At 40.8% G+C, this 27,795-nt stretch overlaps 1 protein-coding gene across 1 annotated transcript in view; it reads right to left on the minus strand.

The window, feature by feature from the left end:
• The window catches only part of LOC137666935 (von Willebrand factor D and EGF domain-containing protein-like), a 272,112-nt gene that overhangs the window by 201,927 nt on the left and 42,390 nt on the right, over positions 1 to 27,795 (minus strand). Inside the window, exons 3-7 of the mRNA XM_068407215.1 lie at positions 19,651 to 19,879; positions 16,845 to 17,077; positions 8,755 to 8,844; positions 7,343 to 7,478; positions 3,525 to 3,742 (exon numbers count right to left, since the gene is read on the minus strand). Of these exons, the coding sequence (XP_068263316.1) occupies positions 3,525 to 3,742; positions 7,343 to 7,478; positions 8,755 to 8,844; positions 16,845 to 17,077; positions 19,651 to 19,879 (906 nt within the window). The remainder of the gene's footprint in view (positions 1 to 3,524; positions 3,743 to 7,342; positions 7,479 to 8,754; positions 8,845 to 16,844; positions 17,078 to 19,650; positions 19,880 to 27,795) is intronic.

The following is a 27,795-nucleotide window of genomic DNA, read 5'->3' on the forward strand; positions in this document are numbered from 1 at the left end:
CTACACAGCAGTTTTTCTTCATTACTGTTCCTCACAAAACATTAGGGGCAGGATTCATGTGTCAAGTACAAACTAAAATCTGACTTCTAAAACATGATTGCGAATGGGTACAAAATAGGCTCTGCTTTCAAACAATGAGGTTCAATCACATGCAATAAGGGAGTTCAAAGTGCTCCTATTCCACCTGATGTAATGCACTGTCTTTCTTTGTCTGGTAAAAAGTGAAGGTTTTTTATTAAACTTTTTTGCTAAGTAGTAGATCATTCACTGAAATTATCAAGACAGTAGAGGGCTCATTAAATTGTACTAATTTTAATGCCTGAAATATGGTGTAAGGTATGCTGTAATTAAGTAGTATTAGCATATTTTAGTAGTAGTCACTGCATGTCCCCCAATTTGACCTTAAATTTCCTGATACAGCATATGTATGGCTGATTTATGTATTTGATGTGCAGGTTATTGATCAGGTACTGACGACAAGGGCCCAAATCAGGCTGCTGGAGCTGACTGCTTTTGGCATGTGAATAAAAGAGGAAAGGATCTACTACAGCAATGGAGATCTTCAGCTGCATCAGCTCTTGGTTACTTGGACACAAGCTGGGTCACAGACGAGGCCTGAGAGTCCTGGCGCCCTACAAGGAGCAGATACACCTGTGAAATCCAGAGGTAGGGCAAATCCCTTCGAAGCTGCAGTATGTGAACCCTGGGCAGTGCTGGGCCTGCATTGCCACGTCTGCTCAAGATGGTGTTTTTTCATACTCTGTTATCCAGTTCTCAGAAATGCAAGACTGGATTGTGTGGTGTTTGCAATATGAAGAGGTCCCAGTCATACTGGTGGGAGTGAAGAAGTATATGGTTTCCCCATATCCGGCCTGCCAGGCTGATTTCTTGCCCATGAAAAATGCAGAGGGGCAATTCAGTTAGTTCTGCCACAATCTGTGAGGCGGGGAAGAATAATGGCCGCTATATCCTTGTGCAGCCTTTCAGTGACAAAGCAGAATTTAGCTTTTAGGAACAGTGATGAAATTAGATACATGAATAAGAGGGTGAAGATAGGACCACGCTCCCTGAAAAAATATTTCACCTGTGGTAATACATCATCTGTATTTCAAAATGCCCCTTAACCATCGCACAGGGACACTGCTTAGACAATGCACTGGTGTCTGGCATCCCGAAATGTTAGAGTGATTGTCTTGAGGAATGAAAAACCTACCACCTCTTTGAACACCCTTTTGATCTGAGGTCAATTGTATCATTTGGATCTACAGTGTGATATAAAGTGTCTCAGACTTTTTCCACTTTCTCCATGGCCACAACCTTCCTATGTAAAACCTGTGCACAAACAAATCCATCGGACCCTTTCTGCTCTGCTCTTTTCTTGCACCACACCAGCAGAAGATGCAAGTTCTAGTTGTAGGCAGTCTTAGTTTGCTGAAGAAAATCCACTTTATCAGGTGTTTGAATGTGTCAGGATGTTCTGCCCACAATTTCCATTCAATTTTCAGATAGATCAAAAATATTTGCACAAGTTTGAAGGACTGAAGACTATGTGGATTTTAATATATGGATTTTTCCTTGATATGTTGCAGGAACTGTGTTATATTATTGCCTCTAATTAACTGCAAAGCAGCAACAGGGAAATGGAGGGGAGGGAAGGTAATGTCTATTATGTTTCCTTAGATCAAGTTTTAACAGAGATAGATGGAATTTATTATTAAAATTGATCAGTTCCATTTCACACTTGCTACATTTTCATATTTTAATGGAGGCATTTGTAACTTCAAGAAAAAACAGGGGTATGTGAGTGCACTACACTGAATTAGCTGCAATTCCTGATTTAAGAATCTTAAAAGTTTTAAAAGAAGCCTATGCTGGAGAGGAAAGGATAGGGTCCTATGCTAGGAATTTTACTTTTGAAGACAAAAGTTCTTCTGGTCCAGTTTAATCCCATTTTTGAGCAAATCCATAAAAATCAGAGCAGTGAAGTTATAGATTTCATTGTGGGTTTGTTTTCAGTTAGTTAAAATATATGAGCTTGCATATGCCACTGCTCTGAGAAATTCAGCTGAGTCAAATCTGTGCTCTGGTTTATTCTCTTGGGCTGTGGGATTACAGCTCTCAAACCTCCCAGCTGAAGCTGTGACACAACTTCACAGACAATGAGCCAGTTCCCGCTTGCCTTGCTCGTTTGGCCAGGCTTTCTGCAGGGAAAGCATGGCTTGCCTGCCTGATTGATTCTTATTATTTTTGTTTTGGACATTTTGTACAGGGATAAATGAAGAGATGGAGCAGCTGTGTGTGTCATTGGAGGTGTCTCAGTGATTCCTGGCACAGTCACAAATTGCACACAATGCTGCTCAGTTCTGGTCCTCCTTTCTCATTACCGAGGCACTGCTTTTCCTCTGCTTTTTCAGAAACTGTTCTCCAAACCCTCGGTTTTCCCTCTCCCTCCTTCCTGAAAAGGTGCTAATTCCCTAACTCAGGGTTTTCCCTCTCTCCTCTTCCAGCATGCACAAGCATGCCTGGTTACATTTACAATCCAGCTGTAGGCTTTACTGATGTGCTAACTAATAATCAAACCTAAATCTGTTAAAGCACATATTTACATATTAATTTAAGTTAATTTACATAGTAATTTTCTTGGTGTATAAAGAGGTTGTTTTGGTTTACTCTTCTGACAGCAGTCCTCAAATGTTTATATGGTTAAGGTTTATAGAAGTTTTCTGCAATACTGAACCTCTGTCAAGGTTTAAAGCTGGGCTGGCTATTAAACCGGTGGCAGATGCTCTTTATTAACCCAGAAGGGGGAGGAAAAGAGAAAATGGAAAGAGGCATATGGGTTGGAAAGTTAAAACAGTTTTAATAAACAATAACAATGAAAAAGTATAGTAATAATATAAATAATTAAATATATGCAACTACATACAAAATCAAGATCGAGCTCCCCCAGTGACAATCACATCACTACTGGTGCTGCAGAGCAGGGTCTGGGAGGTCCCGGACTGGATTTAGCGGCAGCAGGAACTGGATTTGGGGATGCACAGATTGGGATTGAAGGCAGGAGAAAACAGAGCCCTCTTTGGACGCCAGCCATAGAAGAGATAGCGACCCTCATGATACCTCAGCTTTAAACTGAGTACGATGTGTATGGGATGGAATACCTTGTTGGTCAGTTTTGGGTCTCCTGTCCTCTCCTCCCTGCAAGTGTGACTCTTTTATGGCCTTTCACTTGTAGACTGTAAGAGACTTGGCAGTGACCTTGGTTTCTGCAGGAATAAGTCTAAGAAAGAACCTTTCTGCATACCATACAGTTACCTCGGTAATAACTATAAACTTCAGATGTTATCAATTCTAGAAGTGGACACTGTCTGAAAAACATGTCAGTTTCAGAAAGTGCAGGTACTTAGAAGAAACTTAAGTGAAAGGAAAAGTCACTGGAAGGAATATTGGTTCTGTTCTAGTCCAAAGCAGGATAATCTCCAATTTAAACGTGGCACATTTTCCAAATTATTTTAGCACCTGACCTTCACATCCTTGGGTGTGTAAGTCCTCCAAAGCAAATCCCTCTGTCCGACTGGCTCAGCTCTGATGCGGCTGATGCGATTCCCATCCTCAGCAAAGTCTGTCACGGCTGTCACTGTCAGCGTGGCTCCTGCACAGCTGCTTTCTGAGCAGGGTGCCTGCAGCAGATCCACCTGGCACGCCGAAAGGGCGATGTCTGGGGGCCCCAGTAACTGGCTATCTAAAATGAACATGAAGACCAAGTCTGACAAGAGTTACCCAAACAGTTCCCTGTACCCTGTTTACTATCCAACACAAATGTTTCACATTCCAGGACACTTGTGCCTTGAAACCAGATGGGTTTTGCATGAAGACAGTTGTGACTGACTCAATCTGGCATCCTTCTGCATGTTTTACTCAGCTTTTTCTTGTTTTTTCCCCTGCAGTAGACAGTTTACTAAAACTCAGTGGTGCTTTTCTTTCCACAGGTGCTAATATTTCTGGAATGACAGTCTTATCTTTATGGGTCTATGCCCAGGGAATGAAGATGAGTAGTTCTCATGACAAAGAAAGAGATGAGTCTGTGTTTCTGGAAAGCATTTGTCTTTCACTATCTTTACTATAAGGAGGTATCTGCTGGGAGTTATTAATTTAAAATAAACAGAATTTTTGGTCTGGAAAGGGAGGTTTCTTGAGTCAGTTTTTAGTGAAGTTTAGATCCACGACAGGAAGGCAAACGTAGCAGATCTGCATTTGTATTTTTGGCTTAGCTAGGTTATGGTACTTTACTTTCCAATCTGTAAAATGATGGTAGTTTTATTTCTGTCTTTCACAGAGGCATCGTGAGGATAAATTCACTAAAAGAATGTGGAAAAGTAATAAGCTATGATGGTGCTGGCTATATAAGTATCTGTGATGGGTGGTGACAAAATCAATATGGAAACGGCAACCCAAGTCATTCATTCAGCTCTGCCTCTGCATATTATACCTTTCCTAAAGGAACCTCTTCTAGCAGCAAGACTGGTAGTGTCCTCTTCTCTTGGGTCCTGACCCTTCATGCTGAGGTCTCAGGTGAGGGACAAACCTGGATTTTTATTTCCATAGATGTTTTTTTATTTACAAACACTGAATTATGATAGCATTTGGTTCTGAGCCATCTGATCTGCATTTTACATAGTGTGTATCTGCTCCTCAAGAAGTCACCAAACCCTTCGTGAATCCTTTGGTGGATAAAAAAATGAAATTGTGACCCTGCTGAAACCAGTCAGAATCTTGCTGCTGATTTCAGTCCAAGGCCATTAATTATCAGCTGATAAGAACAAAGTTCTAGAAATTGTGGCAATATAATTAATCTGATACAAAAATAAGTGATTTTCATGTATTTTTTCCCATTTGTAGAATTGCTTATTAATTTATAAGAGATAACATTCAAGTATTTTAAGATGGTATTTCTAACATGATCAAATAATCCATGTTCTATTCCTTATAGAAAAGACTCATGGAATTTGATTTAAATTAACCCTGTAGAGTTCTATAGGAACTGAACTAAAAACCTAAAAATATTGATAGCATATTATCTCTAATATCAAATCCTTAAAGGCTGCCTCACATCTTATAGAAAAGTCCTGGCTAATTTTCAAGGTTCTTGATTCAATTAAATTGCAGATTTCCATGAGGAATAGTTATTGCCATTACAACCCCATGAGCTGTGCTCACAACCCAGAACAAAAGTTTAAAATCAAAGAAAATCATCTTGTCAAAACAGTAATGATAAACTTAACAGAAGCCGAACTCCAATGGCTCTGCTGTGCCTTGGCATTCATTATGATATTGTCTGAACTTAGAGAGATATTTCTGTGCTTGTAATTAGCTTTCTTATCACTTATTCCCTAAGTAATTAGCACAACAGTGTTGTTATATGGATTCAGTCAGACAAAGAACTTGTCAGTTAATTTGTTTTAGTATAAAAGAATCTCAGCTAAAATTGTTTTTATTTCCAATTTATAGCACTGTGGCCAACACTACATTTTTCAGAAGCCCACAGTGCTCCTCCAGATAAACTAACAGACCCTAAAGACAATAAAGGCACAAAGCAAACATGCCGTTATGTAAACACCCAGCTGCAGATACTCAAACTTAAGTATATATAGATATCTCAATTGAACATAAACAGTCGAAGTGTCATCCAAGGAAACAGCCTCAGGATGGAGCAATCAAGGGCTAGAGCTGGTTATTAGTTTAATCTGCAGAAATTAGTTGACTAAAACTAATGGAAATTTTCCCCTTCAGTGACAAGTTCCTCTCGTTTCCAATTGGTCGAGTTGTGCCTCCATCCTGGGACCTCTTGGCACCAACATGTCAAGTCCGTTAACAGCTTGAAAATAAAGCTGCTTCTGTAAATCTTCCCTCCCCTCTTTCTTCCCCTCTTTTTCCCATGTTGTGGGACTGGAGAAGACCTTGGTAAGGGGTCAGCCTCAGTCTTATCTATTGAACTCAGCCTCCTCCGGCTGAGAGTTCCTGGTCCATGCATTCATTCTCAGTATATTTTGAAAGGCTTTATCAATGCCTAAGAAAATGGGAGCTAAAAAAAATTACTTTGATAGCTTATGTGACTAATTCTCATTTGATCCTCATGAACGAGAGGTGTCTAAGTTGCTTGGAGGCTGTGGGGATGTCCCACCACACATTAGCCTGTGCTCTTAGCTACCTCAACATCTGAGAATATCTGTTCCCATGACTTCAGTGGATGTTTGCCTGATGGACCGGCAGAGACTCTAAGCCAAGAGCAACATGTAGAACAGAGCAGCACTGAGCCATGGAGAAACGCAAAGTACTCCATGTGTACAAGAGCCAACACAGCTGCTGGAACCATAAGGTGCCATTCAGTTTAAGATCATTATGTTATGATACCATTTGAATTATTTATTTCTTCTGCCTAAGCACTTGGATGATGATGGGGAGAGAAAGGAGAGGAATTTAGAAAGGGAAACATATCAGGAATTATCTGGGGTTTGCCAATATTTTTTTTGAGCTGGCTTTTTGTGGGTAGAGAAGCTGTGGATATAATTCTATCTCTAAACATTTTTCTCATTGAGTCACCTATGGAAGAGAAATAAATTCCTTGTTAGAAAAAGGGTTGGGTGTTTTATTTAGTGCAAATGGAAAGTAAAGATATACATGCCCCCCTTTTTTAGGCATGATATTCAACCAGATTAACCTGGGGAAAGCATTTACTGATTAAAAGAGCAAGAGAATTTTCTAAGTGACATTGTCAATGTTTTCAAGTAAAAAAAAAACAAAAAACAAACAAACAAAAAAAAAAAAACAAAAAAACCAAAATCTTTAGAAAGAAAATGATATGTAAGTATAAGAATGATTTTTTTTTTTTACTTCTATATTAAGTTAAACAAAAACTGTAAAACAGCAAAAGAAAGAAAAAAGGCTTCAGTACACATTTACTGAATAATAATTCTGCAGGTGATCTTCTTATTGACAACTAATGAAATTATTCTACCTAAGACCACTGCTGCTACAAAAACTTAAACTGGAATTTTATACTTCTGGAATTTAAAATAAGTTTTACTGACAGTTATTTCATCCATAAATCTCAATGGACTACCATTCAAGTTATTGCTAGTCAGATTTTTTTAATTTTTTTCTCAAAAAACCCTCAGTGATATTGTCTATTTTATATTGCAAACAAATATATGGCCTAGTTTGATTTTATGGCTTCTGCCCTTTGTTGTTATTTAAGCCTTATAATTTCTATTGGAATTCATTGCAATATAAATACTGGGAGAAATAATCACATTGATTTGATGATGATACATAAAACTCTTACCCAGATCCTTAGTACTTAGCTGTAAAGTAATTTTACAGGAATCATCATGCCCAGGGCAGGCAATGGGCACAGTGCTCAGAATGGTCAAAACATGCTCTTTGCCATCCTCTGCAATTTGTAAAGATTCTGGTAAAAACTGGAAATAAGAAAATAGTTTTTAGATTATTTTGATAGATTAATTAGGCAATACTGATATTTATGAAATTTTGATTGCTTTTAATCAATTATGAGAAGATATAATTGCTTGTAAAATAATAATCTTTGTCATAATCCTCATAATAATAATCTCCGTAATAATGATCTTCAACTTTATAAGGTGAAATTGTTGTTAATACACTTTAACATTCTTGGCAACTACGAAAATGTTTGCAGTTGTCATATATAATGTCTAATTGCTTCTCATCTCCTAATCTCAAAACAGGTTTTTATTAAGCCTGAAAATAGCGTAATACCATAGGATTTATTAATTTTTAATATCCCTGGTTAAAAGGAGTTCCTATTCCAATGGACTAATAGAAATGCTAACAATATTCATGGCCTAAAGTATGACATGGTCATGGACTCTATGTACTCTGCCCCAGGTGCAAAGTGAGCGCAAGTTTTGCCTGATTCCTCTTCCCTGCTATAGCAGGAAGAAGGATTTCTCCATACATAATATATTACAGCTTCGGTGGCTCGTGCACCTGGGAGAGAGCTCAAGTTGTGCCATTTCAGTGTATCTGTTCTCCTGGGGCAAGAGCAGAACTCGGGGCTAGTTGGAAATGGGAATTTCCATTCTCTAGGAAATTCTGACATTTCAAAAAAAACCTGAAACTGTTCTTCAAATGTCACACAGAATAGGCAGCCAGATTTCTCAGACACTATTTGTGGAGGCATGAATCTTAGATACTCAGAAGATCTCAGATTCTCCTGGACTGCCAGACTGATGGTCTAATCCTTGAGTGGGATTAGACCTGTTTTTTGCACTCTGTGTGAATTTATCTTCAGCAATTTGGTTTTTGTAGTGCCTGACCATAAGAAGATGACAGATAAAAATTAATTTTTGTCTTCATTTTGTTCTGATTTAGTCACAACAAAATTCTGTATCCTTGTAGGTGTGTCTTCCCATTATACATAACCACCAGAGTACTTTGGGGTGCATTTACTAGAAGATGTAGTTTTGCACATTGTTTATGGTACATCAGTGTCAACACCTGCACATGGTGCTGATGGGTGCTTTCGGGTATTTTACAAACAGACTGAAAGCCATATAATTTATTAAGATGTTTTCTCAAAGTGAAGATAAAAGCAGCACTGGTTATGATGATCAAGGCTTACGTTTGTGTCTTGTTTTTCAGAGCTTGTGAGAGGACATATAAATATTCCCTGGGGATACGCTAGACAAGTCAGTAAATCAGGGCCATCAGCATTACCTTAATCCCAGCATAGAAACCTTTGCTCTCTTCAGGCAACGACTGCTGCTCAGAAGTGTCCCTCGTAAAAGCAGTGACAGTGCAAAAGACCTGTAATAAATAAACAGCGTATGCCACAGCTTTTCTTGAAGAAAAATCATATAGTTATGCATTGTCCTGCTGCTCAGAGTTGTTAGGCTTTTTTTCTACTGTTGAAACATATTTTGGGGGTTTAGGCTTTAAAAATATTTATGTATATATCTTGAGATTTGGAAGAATTTTTGATGCATTTGATAAAGAAACGTGGCTTCTGTCACAACAGTAACACTGAATGCTTACAATGTGTTTTCTTCTGCAGTTTATCAAGCACCTTGGTTAGTGATATTTAACTCAATTAGGGAGAATTACACTGTTCATAGATGTTATTGTCAGGATTAGGACATTAGCCCTTGGGATCCCAGACTTCGGTCTGTCCACTGGATCAAATATCCTCTCTCTGTACCATGTTTGTATGCAGCTTTTTTAATTTAAATTAGTTTGACAGTCATCCGGTCTCAGAAAGTGTCAGCAATGTAAGTAGCTCGTTTTTTTCTTATAGCATTATAAAATATGATGCAGATGTGCCTACAGGGTCTATATTGTAAAAGAAAAAAAATAAAAATTCCTCCAAAACAAAAAAACTCCATCAAACACAATGTACCAGGCCATTTATGTTTTATTCCTAGCACAGCCACGCAACCTTTATCTCTGCTGAGCCCGCACACCATCTGCCATCCTAATGTTTCATTGGTTTCAGAAAATCCAAAGTGCTAACATCATTTCTAGGATCATCAGATTAAACTACAGAAATTTTCCTTAAAGCAAATGACAATAAGCTCTGAAACTGTACTTCTGAGGTTTTTTTTTGGGCCTCTTCTCGGAAATGGAGTAGCAGATTGTGGCATACTAAATCAATTCCAAATAGTCAGATGGCATATTTATAGCTACTGCTTTTTTTAAGCCTTGAGTAACCCATGAAGAGGAATCGGACCTATCTATTTTCTGTTGTGATAAACTCCTTTGGATGGATTTTCCAGCACCACCCACTGGCTGTGCTGCCCTTGGGAGCTCTAACCTGCCAGCTCAGACACGACCCTCATGGCCAGTGACAACAAAACAGGCGCAAACCCAGGATATACCCAGATTCATATGGTCGTGTGGCCATGAGTTGCATAGAAGTCTGGAATATTTCTTTTACTACCCTAAAAATCCCTCTTCATTACCAGTCATGAGTTTCCTCCAAACTGAAGAACCCTCTTTCCTAACTCATTTGCATACAATGAAAATGCCCCACTGGCAATAGAGTCATTTGTATGGCTATGGGAAAAATCAAGTATTTTCTGTGATCTTCCAACCCAGCTCAGTCCCAGGTTTATGTGTCTTTTAGACCATTTTCACTTTCATAAAGTTTTTCACTCTTTTTCTGACAGCTCCAGCCAGTTTGGCCCAGTGAAAATAGTGTTATTTATTCCATTAACTAGATGGAAGCCTTGAGGTTGTACTGGGTATACTGGGGGAAAATAAAAGACATGGGCCTCACAGAGGTACTTTACGGTGAAAATTCCTCAGATACTTTGTAATTGGCCAGTTTGCCTCCAAAGGAGGACAAGTCGTCGTCTCCTCGAGGTAATAAGGCCCTGTTATCATTAGATATTTATTGTCTCCAAGCATTCCCTAAAGGTTCGTGTGCAGCTTACAAAGTTTTCAAAAAGTTCTTCTGCTGGGAAGGCAGAAGGCAAGTGTTGATCTTCCTCCTGCTGCTTCTCCTACAGCTGCCATGGGGGTAGCCTGCAAAATCGGGATCTGACAAGGCAGTGACAACAGAGAAAGGGTTCACATAATATGTATTCCCTCTATTTAAAATTAAAAAAAAATAATACTGATCTGCTCGCAGAGCTCATTGAGCAAATCTAATCCACCTCCATTGCAGATACTATATTTGTACTTGCTGGCCTGTTGGTACTTTCGGCTTTAACGCTTTTACCAAAAATGCTCACACAGAGACATCCATCTGAGCATGCCACATGGAGCGTTCCTGCCAAGGAGGGAGCTGTAATGAGCGGCAGCAAGGTCACCCACGAGGATGCCTGGCACCGACGGAGGCATCTCCCGGTGATCTTCCCTGAAGTGACATCGTGGGAAATGTCAGAACCCAGCTTCATTCCCTGTGAGTGTTGTATTTTTTCACATATATATTTTAGAGATATATATTTTATTGATAAAGTACTGAACACTAAAATCAAAAATTACTCCGTAGTGATACACTGAGATATTCTTGGACTAATCAGCCCTTTCCAGTTCTATCTTCAGCACTTTTGGAGTTTAGCACAAACTTTGCAAACTCGAAATGTATGGACAGCCATCATGAGTTACGTTTTATTTCTGTCTTTTATATCACTCCTCCCCTTGTAGTGCCTTTACCTGGTTAGGTGCACACTTCACAATCAGCAGATAAATTCATCGGCTACTGAGCTACAGGTTGACAGTTTGTCACGTAATTATGATGATAGTCATTCCAAGGAGGTTCTTTTTTTACCTTCAGCTAAATACTAGCTCTTTTTCTCTAGTTCAGTAATCATCTTTTTCTTTCTCTTCTTCCCCCCAACCCCCATCTCAGGATGCAGCCTTTTTAAAGCAAAGAGATAAAAGCAGCACTGGCAGCAGTATGCTGATGGCCGTGACAGGTTAGGCAGTATTTTTCCACAAACTCATTGGATCTGTTAAAAAAAATCAAATTATATTTTTTCATCATCCCTTTTAAAGGGACAGAAATGTAAGGGTGCCCTCAGACAGGATGACCAGATTGCTTCTGAACATGGGCTGCTCCCTTTCCCCTTGCACTAGCAGATCTTCCCATAGGGTGTAAAACTACTTTTAGGCACAAAATTCTGATCGAAAAAGGCCCTGGTAGCTTAGAAGTTTCTTCTTTCCTGTGTGTTGGAGCAGATTTCCACTCTTACGTGGAATCAGTCAGGTTCCTTCCCAGTTCACTGTGTATTTGGCTAAAAGCAGAATTCAGTCATTAATTTGGTGAGGGTCAGGTAGCCCTGGGAAACAATTTGTGAGAGTATTTTAATCCTTGGACCTGTCATCGTATCCAGCAAATTTCTCCCTAACAACTTGCACATCAATATGTTTCTTTTTTTTCAGAAATCTCAGAATGCAAAGCTCCCTCAAATCAGTTGTTTATAGTCATTTTGAGCATAAAAACGCCTCCAGTTTCACCCTTTTCCGTGCCCCTAATTACTTCTGAATGTAGCACAGGGCTCATCTGCAGCAGCTTGAGCATGCAGTGAGAGACACGGGGCCGAGGGCAGAGACAGAAAAGCTCAAAGAAAGTCGCATCCACGTTTGTAGCCGTCTTCAAAGGCGGCGTGCATGGAGGTGGGGGCGCAGAGGGGGATGCTTGCCAGTGCATCCAGCACGGCCATGCCTCTAGTTTCATCAGCCTTTCCCAGCTGTGCTCAGATAAGGGGTTGGGTTCCCAAAGGCTAAACAGTAGATACTTGTTTTGTGATCAAAACCCATCCCTGCTCATCAGCCAGGTTCCTCTGAAGGCTCCTAGGTTTGCCAGGCATTTTGGGGAGCTCTCAGGAAGGCCAGCCTCAGCTGTATGTTTCTCAAGGCACTAGCAGAAATGGTGCCACCACCCATCTCAACAGGGTCCAGGGCCATGGCACTTTTCCTCAAAATACGGAGAGCGATCAGGTGGGAGTACTGGATTTGGGTCTGCCCATCAGGACTGCTCATGTGTTTCACCTAAATAATCACCAGGGAAAATAAGCAAACACACGTACTGGTCCCTGTCTGCCATCCCTGCTTCCTCTCCTAGTGCAGCCTATGCCCTGGGGGTGGGTTGCTCCTTTTGGAAGGGCAGGACACGCATCTGACTCACAGTTGGAAGGACCACCTGCCCGTTTCCCATCTCTCTGGCCAGGACTTGAGCTGTATTGTAGTGCCAGAGGCTGTGCAGTGACAACAGCGATGGTTTAAACTTTAAATATTTACTTTTACTGGTAGTGATCTTTCAAAGGTTACATACAGCCAGGCAGATCTGAGTAGGAGTTGATGGTCTGGATTAAAAGTAAATGGAGGCACTTTCCTGACCCAGAGATCCCATCTCCTGAGAGGTGTGGGAATTCAGGGATGCTGCTCCAGTCAGTAATTTAAGTTGGCCACCTGTGGGAAGTTCCCTTCTCAACTTAAGGTATGGTTTAGGGATAGCTACTTCTTCCCATTCACTGAGCAGGGAAGTCTGTGTGCTGCTCATAAGGTGCAGGTGCCTAAGCTGTGGGTGATTAACTCCATTAACTTCAGGATTTGATCTACCCTCCTAGCTACATCACCCACGTCAAAAAGCAAGCTGGGGCTGCAAGGGTAAGAGTCACTCAGTCACCCTCATGGCTTGCAGGTGAAGGCTTGGGCAGGGAATCGATCATGCCAGGTGAAAGAGTATCTCACGATGGCTATCAAGGCCTCGGAGCGGTTGTCGTCTGCTCTATTAAACGCTAATGGGCTGGGGTTAAAAGAGTCTCGAGGAGTTGCTCTGCTGGGAGTTGAGGAGTGTGTGCAGGAGGGAGCTGTGGTTTACAACCTTGATGAAAAGAGCAAAGGATGAGCAGAGCTGAAGGATGGCATTTCTAGGGAAGCTGGAGGGAAAAAAAATAGTTCTCATTAGCTCGAAGAAATGATCTGGCTGTAGTATTTGCACAGAGGGGTAGGAACAAAGTCTCTGGAAAGGCTCTCCAGAAGGCTTAGCAGGAAGGGGAAAGTAGGGAGAATCTTTGAGTTAATTAATAAACTAGACCTTAAAGCTTTTGCACACAAATTGCTCCCTGTGATGGGCTGTTAGCTGCAGAAGGGAGGGAGCCGGTGCAGCAGCGTGACCTGACACTGCGGTAAGTTCAGCTCTAGTCACTGTGCTACTCGTTATACATAAAGAAGGCAGCTCTTTCTAATTGCCAAATGGCCAAACAGTATGTGAAGTCTGACTGTAGGTCATTCATCTACTAAGGAAAGAAATTTTCCCAGGGTAGCAGTGAGGTGTCTTATCAGCTGCAGAGTTTTTTCATCATCTCTCTGACCCTTTCTGCTTCAAAATCTCTGTTCAAGTCCACCCAGAGCTCTGTTTCTGTGGGGATGCTCCTCATTTTCTGCCTGAAGGTTGACAAAGAAATCGTAAACTCAGGTGTGACCTACAAATAGGCAGGTCTTCCTATTTCTGTTGTGGACTTTGTCAAGTCCAGTGGCTGGGATGGGATCAGTATTTAAGTAAGGGGAAATTTCACTCCTCTTCCTTAGTGAGTGAAAATTAGGTTTTTTATATATTGAAGCACTAAATTACAATTTTTTTGGCTGGAGTATATTCTTCTGCTGTTGCAGAGCGCCATCCAAAGCAGCCATTTCTAGCACATGGCTCAGAAAGGTCAGTTTTACTTAAACATTTTTATTTTACAATGTGGATCACAGTTTATGTACAGTGACAATTGCTCCTCACCGTATGAACTTTTGGATTGCTGTGCTGAGCAAAATCTGCATAGTTTTCTTCTAAACACCTTTCCTTCTTAGCATAACTCATTACTCACAGTGTGCCTCTATAATTTATAGATGGCTGTGCCTCGAGGAATTAAATGACCTCTGTCACTGCTGCATAAATAAGGCTTAGGAATGCCAGGAGTTTCATATCAGATGGAGCAGGCTTCTTTCAGCATTTATATAGAAATAGCGGCATGTTATAGATTTATTTAAGGCTGCAATAGTTTCGCAAACATTATGCTGCCAACATTACTGTCTGAAATAACAAAATTGAAGCTCAAAGATGGGGGAGAAAAGTACACATGATGGCTATTAAAAAATAACTGGCCGTTTAGTCAATACAAGTTCAGAAATGTTGGCCAGTAAATCTCAACTCTTCTCTAAGGTTTGACTGTGTATTAAAATATATCAATAGATATTCTATTATGTGACTAACCTATTACCTGGAGACTTTCTGACAGATAAAAAATAACGTAGATATCAATCACCTAAAAGATGATTACAAAAAAAAAATCTTTTCACTCGGCTGTAGTTTTTTATCGAGAAATGAACTGAGAAGACGCTGATTTCAGACTACAAAAGTGTTGGGGCCAAATTCAGGCTAAGTGCAGGCAGACGAAGAGTAGGTTAAACAAAAGCAATCAGTTTTCAAAATGCTTCAAATTCTTCATCCTGGGGCACAAATTCTGCTCTGAACGCCACCCATGCACCCTGGCAGTGCACAGCTCTGGGGATGCTACAGGTGGGCTGTGCACAGAGAAGGGGGAAGAGAACTAGAAAGTGCCCCCGTTTCATTGTTTCCTCTCTAATATGGCTTTTATCAGTGGGGATCTGGCCTCCCTTTAAAGTAGCCTAAGAAAAAAGCCTTCCACCTTCATCTTTCCTGGGTGGGTGGAAGGTTACGAACTGCTTCTGTGTGGCAGGGTTTGGTCCCCAGGGTCTGACTCTACCTCTACTGGCATCACCTTTCCTTTGCAGTAGCCCCACTAACAATAAGTTGCTTCAGGTTTGCACCACTGGAGGTGAAAGGAAAGTCTGCCCCTTTGTGACTCTTATTAGACACCCTGAGCGGGATGGCGAACAGGGCAAAATGCTTTTTTAAACCTTTATTATGTAAAACTGAATTCCCAGTTACAGCTGAGGCTTCATTGCTTAGTTTTCACCAGTGATGATTTATGGATAATTATAATTAGGCAAATAGGCCATGAAGACCTTTAAAAAAAATCTAGCAAGGAAGAGAACATTTTAGTCTCACTAAACCTGCTAAATTAAAAATGTAGTTTCAGCAGAGGACAAAGAAGGGCTTACTGAAAACTTAATATAATAAAAATGGTCTTATAAAGATTTGGTGATGTTACTAGCTAACAGAACTATATTTTCTCTGAATCCCTCAGGACTGTTAAAACTAGATTTGAAGTGATTGTAAGTGAACTTATTTTGATGAAAATATCTCTTCGTAACACAAACTTGTCTTAAACTGGCAGAATTGTCTGCCTCATGTTATAATATAAGTAAAAGAAGCATCAGTCAGATTCTGAACTCAGGAGGCATAATTACACGGAGAAATGAGAAAAAGCTATCATCTAGATTGTGCTACTGTTATAAGTGACTCATCCTTTCAAGAACTGGAAAAAGCTTATTCACATTTCTTAAGTATCTTAAATATCTCAAAGAAGAGCTGCAAAATGCCAAGACTATTTCCAACCTACTTTTACCACAAGGCCATTATCCCTGTTTATTCTTTCAGTTCGTTGTAGCATCACTAATGGCTCTCTGCCTATAAAAGTTATGAACCTAATTTAACTTTAAAAGTCTTTTTTCTGTACCATGAAAGCCCATGAATTCATACACAAGTCAATTTTTTTCACATCTTGTATTGGCTTCTGTTGTGTTGTTGTTTTGTTCAAACTAGATCTGTGTTGCTATGTAAGCCATCAAATATACTTCTTAAAGATTGTTTTGTAATGAACCCTCTCTTTCAGTATGCTATTGAACCAAGAATTTGGAAGCAAGGAGGCAGAACACCATGAAAAAGACCATAAAATAAACCTCCCTCTATTTTAAAATGTACCGTCTTTCTTTTCTGTGAAAAGATGTTATTGTGTTCCTGGTCCATGAGTATAAAAATTACTGAGTGCATATAGCTGAGCCTGCCTCTACTGCAAATTCTCACTGCTGTAAGGTGCAAAAGCTACTAAGCAAAAATTGGCTCAGGCATATGTACCTACTACTCATACCAACTCATGGCTTTCAAGCTGTGACGTAAGTGCAAACATTCAGGTTGCCTTAGAAAACAGTAAAATGGATAGCTTCCGTGAACTCACTGTGATTCAAAGAAATGTTACAAATCCTGAATCTGATAAATGTTATTTAATAGTCTTGTTGAAAAACAGTTTCAGTATTTCTTTTTTTCTCTGGTGGTTTTAAGTACAATGAGTGAGAAGCAGCACTAATGAAAACATAACAAAGATTTAAGAAAAGGATTTGACCCCCCCTGAGTGTTTGACCTTTTTTTGCTGAAGGCAGGGCGGCATTACCGTGTCTCCCAATTTGAGATTTACGCCGTTCATCTCGACGTAGGAAAATGACTGCAGGGTGGTGTCACGCTGAATCTGCTCTCTCTTGCCAGGGGTGGACAGGCGTGACCAGACCACCGAGTACTGTAGCGGCGGCTTTGAGGAGGGGCGGCTGTAAGCGCACTTCAGGTGGACGCGACCTTGCACGAGCTCAGGAGTTACCACTGGTTGCAAAGCCAGGCTTGTGAGTTTGTCTGGAAGAAGAAAACCAAAGAAGGATGTAGCACAAAATGTTATTTTAATATTACAATTGTTCACTCAACAAGATTTCCATATAACTAAACATGGGAGAAATGCTACACTTTATATTCTTGTGATTTGATTATTAACTATGCAAGCAAGAAAATGTATTTCATACAAAATGCGAAAATTGCTAATTGTGTACTGACTACCCAGAGTTGTTATAATATTTGACCTGTTTTTTGTGGGCTTTTTTTTTTTTTATTTTGCAGTAAGAGAAATGTTATTGAAAAGAAGCTCTCAGACTAATACAAATTAATTGTTCTGGCAAAGGCCATCAGCTTTGCATTCCCCTGAAGCACAGCCTTTTGATCCAAGTTTTGCAATAAGCACAGAAGAGATATGAGAAATCATTATGTTGCAGAGGTAAACCGACTCTCAGAGAGCACCCAGCTCATATTGCCATGCCATGAAGATCCTTTCCAGGTGGTTCTGGGATGTACCTAGGCTGAGTCTGCTCAGCATAGTCTCCCTCTGCCCAGAATAATCCATTGCTCTAAAAATACAGCCTGCTTTTTATAGGCTTCAACAAGTAATGAAGTCTGAAACTTTTCTTCCTGTTAAACTTACCTAGAAAGTAGAAACAAAAAGATGTATAATACTGTAGGGTGATGTTCTTTCATCTCTAGAGACCTGAACTCAAACGGAACATGAAGCTGGTTCAGATACTTTGAAAGGATAAATTAAGCAACCTTTTTTGAGGAGTGTAGAAAACATTATGGAAGCCCAAGAGAATAAGGTATGAGGCTGTTACAGCAGAATGAAGAACCAATATGTTAACATCTGTCCAGGGCAAATAACAAGAGGTAAGAAAAAGAAATGAGTTACTTAAAATATGAATAAGGGCCAGTTGTTTATATCCTTTTCTCTTTTGTTTCTAAGGGAAGCTGCCTCAAACTGTGGTTCACGTCACGACTTTCTGCAGAAAATTATTCCAGAAGGACAAAGTGAGGTGATCAGCTCATGGGAGGATGTGAGCAGAATTGCAAGCACATACATCACTTTTCCCAGCCGTGTCCTTTCTGCCAAGCTATGAAGCTCTAAATTCATTTTGTTTTGCAGCTAAGAAGTGCTGACCAGTGTCCTGTTCCCAAGCCTCCAGTGGATGGGGCTGGGGGATCGACCCGGCAAGAAGCCGTGATGGTGCCAGCTGGGCCCGGCTCTGGGGCTGCACAGAGGCTCCTGTGGTGCAAAGTTCACAGCTGAATTTAAGACACTGAGTTAACAACTCCCAATAAAAAACTACAGCTTTGAGTGTTTTCCATCCAATACACGATACTGCAAAAACATCGTAAAGACAAGAAGTTAAAGACTCGGGAGAGCTGGACCTCACTGATATGCCTAGGAAAAAGGTGAACGCTTCAACAGCAGTGGTAAGAAAAAGGCAGAAGGTCGTTGGTTTGGGATAGATGGGAAGGGATAAACTTTCTTTTATGAAAAATGCAGGCAGATTTACGTTACTAAACAGGTATGAATCAACAGAAAGGACAAAACTAATTGCCCAAAAGCTATTGGTAAAAAAGTCTTCAAACAAAGGTAATGGGAATCTTTTAGTTTAACAAGCTGAGCTTAAACTGGAAAATGACTGTATTCAGTTACAAAGTAATTTCTGAGTGAGAATCATGGAAATTAAAGAGCAGTACTATTTATTTTAATGGATATTTATTTCAAATAGTGAATTAATCTCACTTTGAGCATTTTTCCTTCCTCTTCTTCATGTGGCAATGTTACAACACTGATAAAGATGAAGAAAATAGATATATCTCTCTTTAAAAATCATTTAAGCTTGAATTTTCCTGATTGAAAGGTGATAACCCTGGTTTCTCAGTGTGTCATGTCTCTGTCCAAAAATGCTGAAAGGGAAGTATGAAGGTATTTTTTTCCTTTTGAGAAAGAACTCTCTTTTCTGACTAAATCTATATGCACCTGAGCATGCTCCGAAGTTCAGAAGGTTTCACTGAGTGAGCTGTTTCTTTCTGCTATTCCTTTGTTTCCTAGCTACTGAACAGAGGTTAGATCTCTTGTAGTGGGCTGAAAATTATTTCTGAAGAGAGTAATTATATAAATGTCATGGAAAAGATTTTATCAGTTCAGGGTTTTTTTCCTTTCAGAGTTTCAGAATTATCTTTTTTTGGGGGGATACTGGGTTACTGAAGATAAGAACAGACTTTAGATACCGTATCCTGGATACAGTGCCTCAATAAAACCGAGATGCCTCTGCTCACTGGCTGTGCAACTTCAAGCCAAAGTGGAGCCAAAGACAGGAGGAAAGGTTACATGTGAACTGTAACCAAGCAAAGAACACTTCAGTCATACACAGCAGACCACATTTTGCACTGGTAACAATAGCTATTCCTCAGGAACACCTTGAACTGCCACTGATTTATTTTCTACACGTCTGCATCTTTCTGGGAGTAATGCTTGACTCGCAAGGTCACCGCTATGTGCATTGCAATACCAGGACCTTTGAACACGCAGCCAGAGAGGCATATGCAATCTCACTTATAAATACTTTACTGATCCTCACCTTCTGCACAGTAGCCCATGCATCCTTGAGTAGGCTGCAGGAGATACACAAAAAATTCACCGCAGTTCCTGACAGCGATGGGTATCCGAAACAAGCAGCAGTCCTTGGTGCCCCCAAAGAAGACCTGCCAGGTAGCACAGGCTGTGAGCCGCTTGCTCTCGCCAGGAACTGGCAGGGATTCAGACTTCAGCGACAGCCACACCGGAGCTTGTGTCCCACATTTGTTCATCTGAAGAGGCACACGAAAGAAACCGTTAACAGCAAATGCGGTAGGACTCCATGGAGAATCACTAAAACAATGAGTGTGGTGAACTTGGAGGTTCAGTGAAAAAGCTGTGTGGGTGGGGTGAAAACGTCTTTCTCAGTTTAGAGAGGTGACTTTACACAGATAAAATTCTGAAAGGACACAATAACTGGATTCCAAAGTATTTTCCTCTATTTTTTTTTTTGTATGAAAAAGATGAAAGCATGTAAACAGGCTAGATCCCTCCTCTGGGAAGTACACTTTGGGCCATGTCAGCTGGCCATTCCCATCCATGCTTCGTCTGCGGCAGAAGAAAGAAAAGGCTGACTGAGCACGAGGGGCAAGATGATATTAGGACGACCCCAAAGCAGGACACCACTATGCTCAGAGCACCACAAACCAGCATCTTCCTCCAAAACAGCTACAGCTTCAGCTGCTGTTGTCCTGACAGCTTCTACTCTATCCCACCAGCACATATTGGACGCGTCTTTGGGGCCTGAGCCTCTTCCTCATTCTTGAAGGGAAACACATATGCAGGATATACATGATTTGACCAAATTCTCTGGGATTTTTGACCTTCAGGTTTCTATCTATTAACAGATTCCATTAAATCCCTGAATCCCCTGAACATAGGAAATCCCAAAGCAGAACGGGCTGATGGTTTAAACTACAGCATTCTGAGTCATGGCAGGGAGAAGCTGCTCCAGATTTACCTTTCACAACCTATAGATGGATGTTCAGGCATCTCAGATCTGAATTGCCCTCTGTACCTGCCAGGCTCTTTCTACTGACTAAAGGGACATGATTATACAAAGCCGTCTTTAAATTAAACACCTCAGTGATGAGATTAAGTATAATGTGAGCCTAATAAAACACACACAGTCAATTACAATGGTAACTTGTTATTCTGCGCCATTACCTGTCATTTGCCAATATGCAAAGCGTACAGGTATTAGAGCTAAGGTTTGAAAATTATTACCAAATACTGACAATAATTTACTCTCAGATATCAGTCGGATTCTGCAGAGCGTGACTGCTGCTGTTGCTTTGCATTTCTTCAGCCAACGATAGTGAACTATCTCTAATAGTCTGATTCAGGGGACGTGCTTCCTCCTGGTGTGAACATTTGGCTATATATCATGTTGGAAAAAAAAAAACCCACACACCAATTTTTCCCATTGGCCTGGGTTTGCTGCTTCACTTTTTAAGATCAAATGTTGTTTGTGACAGCAGGGGAAGCGGTGAAAGTCAAAGGGAAAATTTATTAAGTCACGCGCCAGTGCCCTCCTGTAGTTTGAGTTTTACCTGAGAGCTATACAAGCCGGAAAGCAGGGATGGGGGAATGGGGCTGCACACCCCGTGAAAGAAAGGTATTTGAATAAAAAAAAGCAGATGGCATGACATAGTCTGATTTCCATTTGGAGCTAGTTATTGTCAGGCTTCTGAAAACAAGGATTCCAGAGAGGCACCATTAAAATTGTCAAAAGTCTATTTTTCCCCCAGAAACGTGGCAGTGGCCGAGTAGAGGGGTTGACTGCCCTCCTGTTCAGGTGCTCATGTCCTCGGCGTCCCCGTGGAAGGCACTGGAGCTCGCCCAGCGCAGCAGGTCCCCAGGGAGGAACAGTGTAGGCAGCATGGTAGCGAAGGAGAAGAGGAGATCAGCATGAAAATGCTTTTACGTGGAATTTTAGATGAATACCTTCTTTTATTTAAAAGCCATGTTGTGTGTAACTTTTTCAGGGATTTGTTCTGTTTATTTATTTACAGCTTTAAGGGACACCGGTGCTCTCTGTGCTGGGCAAAATGCAGGTGTTGGGAGTTTGTTGTATCCTGGTGAACTTCTGACCTACAGAGCGAGATCTGATGTGAAGTAACGTGTTTCCAAAGCACGTTTGTGAGCTTACACTTGTAGTGACACAGAAGAGCAGAGCAAACATCATCCAGAGAAGATGTGCTGTATGCAAAGGAAGAAGGACGGGTGCAGGGAGAAGGATGGCGTCTGGAGCTCAGTGGTCTCTGCTTCATACTCAAGGTTATGTTCTTGATGAGATACTTGCACCTTGAATTTTCTCTTACTCCAGGTAACTGCTGACTTCAGTGCCTCTGCATATGTGAGTAAAGATTGCTGGACTGAATCATTATTTTTCAAATTACATTACAATGCAGATATTTGTGAGTGTACCTCGCAGGTGTTTTGAGCCCCACAAGCTGGGAAGAATTAGAGTTGGGGGGCGCAGAGCAGAAGAGATAAATGAGCGCTGGAGCTCAATGGGTGTGTGTAAGCTCTCAGAAAGCCTTGATGGAAATTTTTTGGTAAGGAGACACAGCGCAGCCTTCTCATCCCTCCTGGGGTGCTCCCCTGCAGAGCTGACCCCATGGCTGGCACGGGCACTTGCTGCCCGAGGAGGAGCGATGCTGGCACGGCTCATGCCGTGGAAAGCATTCACAGTGCTGCTAACACCTGCTGCAAAGGGCTGTCGTCACCATTTACTGATACTCAGTTGCTGAAAAGTGACTCTCACTGCTTTGAAGCGACTCAATCTCCTGCCAATACCTGTGTCTCAAGGAACATCTGCACCCATGGCTGAACAGAGGGGAAAATGCTCTAACAATTTTCTGCAGATTTTTTGCTGCTCGAAGTGAGCCATTTCATCCATTTGCTTCTGCCTTTACCAGTGCAAATGGCCCCAACATGTCAGTGCTGCTCCCTTGGGAGTGTGGCTGCTGGACTGCCCCTGGCCAGGCACGTGCGGTGCCTCAGTTTCCCTGACTCTGCTGCCTGACCTTGGGAAAATCACTTACTTTTTGTGCACCTCACTTCCTTATCTCTAAACCAGAGGTAGAGGTGGCTGAGGTGGTAATAGTACTTCCCTGCCTTGCAGCAGTGCTGAAAAGATAAATTCATTAATGAGACACCCATCTATCTGCTGTGCTATGGGCCATGTAGATAAACAGGCAGATGCAAGTGCGTTCGGGCTGTGAAAAAAGACAAAATGCCATCTGTACGTAAAAGTGGGTCTGTATCCCCTGTTAATACATAGAGGAAAAAAATAAAACACTGAAATAAGATGACAGTGGCTTTCTCCCTCTTTGTATTTATCCTTGCCACAAGTCTGTGACCCATTTCAGTGCTTGAGAAAGTACAGATTAGCACCGCTGATGTCAGCCACCAGCGTTGTGTGCTGGCTTTCTGATAACCCCCCGCTGTGATCTGCAGCACCCCGGATCTGTTCTGGCCAACCTTGCACTGAAACTGTTTCAGCGAAATAGTTTATTATGTAATTGTGCACAAATTACAAGCAATAATGAACCCTTTTGACTGACTTTGCACCCAGGGAAAGTCAGACTGTGAGAAAGCAAGTTATCGTACCCAGCTATGATACAGTATTACAGGCTGGCCAAGGAAGAATTTTGGTATAAATCAATTATTTCTGTTTTCCTGGCAGCTTTATGACATACATACATTTATTTTCTGCTTTGAGCGACATGCTGTCCATCTGAGTCAGGCAAGTTGCCCAACGCTAGCCAAAAGGATTTTCTGCATGAGGCCTCTGTGAATTAGAAAACAGACCTGGGAAGGCAAGGGCAAATGTATATTCATGTATTCAACCAGAGGTACAGACAAGAACAGAGAAAAAAAAACAAAGAAAAAAAAATATTAAAAAAAAAAAATTCCAGGATAAGAGATTTCAAAGAGCCAAATTCTTCAAGTCCCAGCTGGTGTCATAATTAGCATTAAATTTTGTAGCAGTCATTTGGGAGAATAACTAGAAAATTGAATACAGAGGCAGGAAATGATTGGCATTTAAGACACCGCATTTACCTGCCATAACTACACTCATTGCTGCTCTAAGAATAGCATAAAGCTGTGGGAATCTCACACCATAATTCAGCAGCACTTCCAAAATGAAGAAGAGGAATTATATAGCTGCTGCCACAGACGAGCGAACTCCGAAAGTCTCTCGTCGGCAGGAGCTTGTCTGCTGGGAAGCCAGGGGTGAGGGTCAGACCATGGCTTTGCTGGGGTTCTCCAGGGAAGCTGTGTAACACGGGCTGCATGGCAGCACTGCTGCTCTGGTGTGCAAAATATCAGTCTTTCTCACTCGAAATGGAAGCTATGCAGCGGGAAGAAAAATAAGCTACAATGCCAGCGACACTGGAAACCACGTGTGTGCCCACAGTCCGTCCGTTTGTTTCTGAGTGTAATGGTAGATCTAATGGTAAATAGTCTCTCTCCCTACAGCTCCTGACTCCCTTATATGTCTTTAAGCAATGTCCTGGATGGTGAGCTGCAGCAGATGTCTGATTAACACTCCATATAAGAGATCACATGCATCTGATTGCTTCAGATGACATATTTGCTTGGACTTGCAACTGGCCAATGTAATGACAATTTAGTGAAGTAAACTACGTTGTTGTAAACCCTAAATTTAGGTCATTCAGTGCATCTGCAATAGGTATCCAGCAACATAGCTTGCACAAAGGAGAGATTATCCAACACAAAAAGGAGTTTTTAGGCTGTTGCCAGGCTGCTTTAGTGCTCAGTATCCTTTCATACTTTATCCAATTATAGTTAAGTGGTGTTTTTAATCTTCAAAGCACTTTATAAACCTTACCTAATTAATCTTCACAACACCTCCATGTGGCAGGTAAGCATTCATTAAGTATTTTTGATTCATAATTAGGCACCAGCTAATCATTTAACTAATTCAGTTCAGAAAAAAACAAAATTAAATTTGTTCCCTCTTTGCCAAAACAATGGGACAAACCATTATTGTTTAATCCAATGATACCTCCTTCCATTTAGTTGGGGTTTGGAGAATCATCTCATTTGATTGATTGAACACTCTAAGGTTCTTTATAATTGCACAAAGAAATCAAGCTTGATTGTTCTTGTCACTTGGGTATTGCACTGAAATGATGCTGTTAAGAATAAGTAGCGCCATATGTGAGAAATGCATTGTTTTAGATGGAGATGGAAGGCTTTCTGGTATACTGTCAGTTGGCAGTTAAGGCATTGTGATTTTGCATCTGTTATCCCCTGAAAACTTTACTTTGTCTTAGTTTTTTGAATTTCTTTGTAGTAAGTTAAAGTAAGTAAGATTTTTTTATTTCAGTCTGGGGCCGAACTGCACAGAAACGAGTTTACGTCAAGAATATCTGTGGTAGCAATTAAACCGGTGCCTGCCTTGTGTTTCTTTTAAGTACATGCTTATGAACAATAGAGGCTGTAATTGTAATTTCTGCAAAAGGCTTTTTGGATGCCTGAAAAACAAACAAGAAAAACAAAACCTCTTCATACCTACCATTATGATTTTGGAGTATTCACATATATATGTAAGAAAGAGAATTACAGATGAAAACATGAAATAACACCTTGAAAGTGTCACTTGCTTTTAAGTTTATAAAACAATTGCAAATCAAAGTAGGATTGGATTCAGAGCAAAATAAAAAATGAAACAAAATAAAAAATTAATAGTATGCGGTTGGGCTATTATATTTTCATTGTGAGTATAAAATGTTCTACAACAGGTTAAATAGGGAAGGAAATTAAAATTGAGTATGAGAAGAAGTAAATCATCTTCTTCTCCAGGGGCTGCAATATTAAGCATCACAGGCAGGTTAGATTTGATATGCTTTAGCATGACCTGGTTTTATACACCAAAGATTAGCATTTAAGCCTATGTTTGAGCCTAGTATATACATAAAAGTAAATTTGTATTGTTAAAAATGCAACTGTTGAGAAAACACCAGCCCTGACTGCATAACATGTCCTTCTTATGCCACATTTACATACAAATTTGGACATGCTTTTGCTCGTTTAGAAAATGAAATTTCTGAAGAGGGATATTGGAAGTATCTAGATATACTGTCACAAGGAGGTATTATTACCGGGCATTTCCAGAGTGTCATGTCTGTAACTAACCTGTAGAAATCCTTTCTGCAGGATTCTGGATGCTAAAAAATTACAGTGACTGAACTGGCTCATGGGAGAGAAATCCCCTTAAAGTCTCATACAACCCATGTCTGAATACAGAAGCCCCTGAACCAGGGGTTGCTGGAGATAGGTAACATGCAAAGCTGAAACTATTGCCCTACCCCTGCCCTTCCCTCCAGACAACCACGTTCAGCTGCTGGTAAGGACGAGCACCTGGGGCAGGTAGACCTCCACTGTGGTGCAAGAGGTTGGAGGCTCCTGCCGTGTGTGCCAACAGGATTGCAGAAAATAAAGTGAACCCAAGTGAGGGGCTGCCTTAAGACTGGGAGGAAACCAAGAGTGAAGCAGTGGCTGCTCTGAGAGGTTGAACTTGAGCTGGTGAGATGCAGTTCTGTGCACATATACACCTACGTGTATGCACCTGGTGTGTGCCTATCAGTCCAGGTAGTATGCATATTTTTGTAAGCATACGTATATAAAAGCTGAATGACACATCTGGGCCATTTGTATTGATGGGTGTTGTGGGAGGACTGCTGGCTGATGGGGTACTCTGACATTTCAGAAGATCTGGAGACCAGTGAGGCCAGTGTCTCACCTTGGCAGTGGGTGTGCAGTGACTTTTATGGTCAGTGTGGTAACATCTGTATTAATCTCTCTGCTCAAGGAATATGGTACCATGAATCCTCTGTTTCAGAGGACAAGTGTTTGATAGTGACAGTTGTTCCAGTAGTGATTCTGGTTTTAGCACCTTTCTTTTTAACTTGTCATTTGCTGTCTGCAATGGACTACTCAAAGCTGGAAATATTAGCATTGCTCTGAGAAGTAATGAATTCGACTCATGCATGCGGTGTCACGAGTATTATTGCTGGCTCCAGGACCAATTGCTGTTTGCATAATCAAATTCTTAATTGTCATTTTTCCTTAAGGTTGCAGATTATAATCCATGCTTTTGTACCCCCGTGTAAATGAGGAAGAGAAGTCCATTTTGAGCCATATTTCTGGCTTCACTGTGAGCTGTGAGCCAGCATTGCAAGGCCTGTCTGTCGTTAGCATGGCATGGCATTTGGATTTGCATTACGGTTCGCAGGGGGCACTGCTCTTCTGTAATCCACAGATTGATCTTTTATCTGACTGTAGAGCAGATCTTCAATAACATTAGGAGGTTGTGTTCTCTCTCGTTTCTTTTTAGTATTCATTCCTTTTCTGGGGCTTGCCCATATGTACATATATACAGATGTATGTGTATACCCTATATTATTTTAATTTAAGCTTCTGAATAGTTATTTCTGTAACTGATGTATATTTTTCCATACTGACTGTTAAATACTTCTCTGTATTTTTAATATATTTTCTGCTGAGTTTTAGTTTTTATGTCACTTTTGTTCTTCCTCTGAAGGTCGTTTTACTACTATGTCTGTCCATGTTTGTGCATTGTTTCTTGCTCTTAGTACAGTGCCTTAATCTTAGTAAAAGCTTCCCTATGCTGTCTTCCTTTAGTGTTTTTGCCTTTCACTGTGAATTTGGAAGTTCTTGAAGAACAAACTATTGTTTGTGATCTGTAGGCAGCAGACTCAATGCCTTGGGATACAAAATTTGCAAGTTTGTGTTGCTTTTCTGCTAGGATTTGTTGTTGGATGGGGAAGTGACTGTGGCCAAGAGTGCATGCCCAGGACCTGGTAATTGCTGGGCCTCCTTCAGGAGCGCAGGGGGAGAGGCGAGGAAGAAATAGAGGGAGGAAGGTCAGGATCATTCATTACCCCACAGCGAAATTCAGCAGGCAATGCCTAAATTGGAAAGCTGTTTCAGTCAAAAATATTTTGCCACTGGAGGAATAAGTTTATGGACAGCAGTTGGATTCAAGGGGTGGAGAACTCAGGAATACAATTCGTATTTTCACTCTTTTTTTGACATAAAAGATTTGAGGTTTTTGTTCTGCCTTTTTTCCCTTTGTTTTTCACTTTTT

Source organism: Nyctibius grandis, chromosome 9, assembly GCF_013368605.1.
Source record: "Nyctibius grandis isolate bNycGra1 chromosome 9, bNycGra1.pri, whole genome shotgun sequence".
Taxonomy (NCBI): Eukaryota; Metazoa; Chordata; class Aves; order Nyctibiiformes; family Nyctibiidae; genus Nyctibius; species Nyctibius grandis.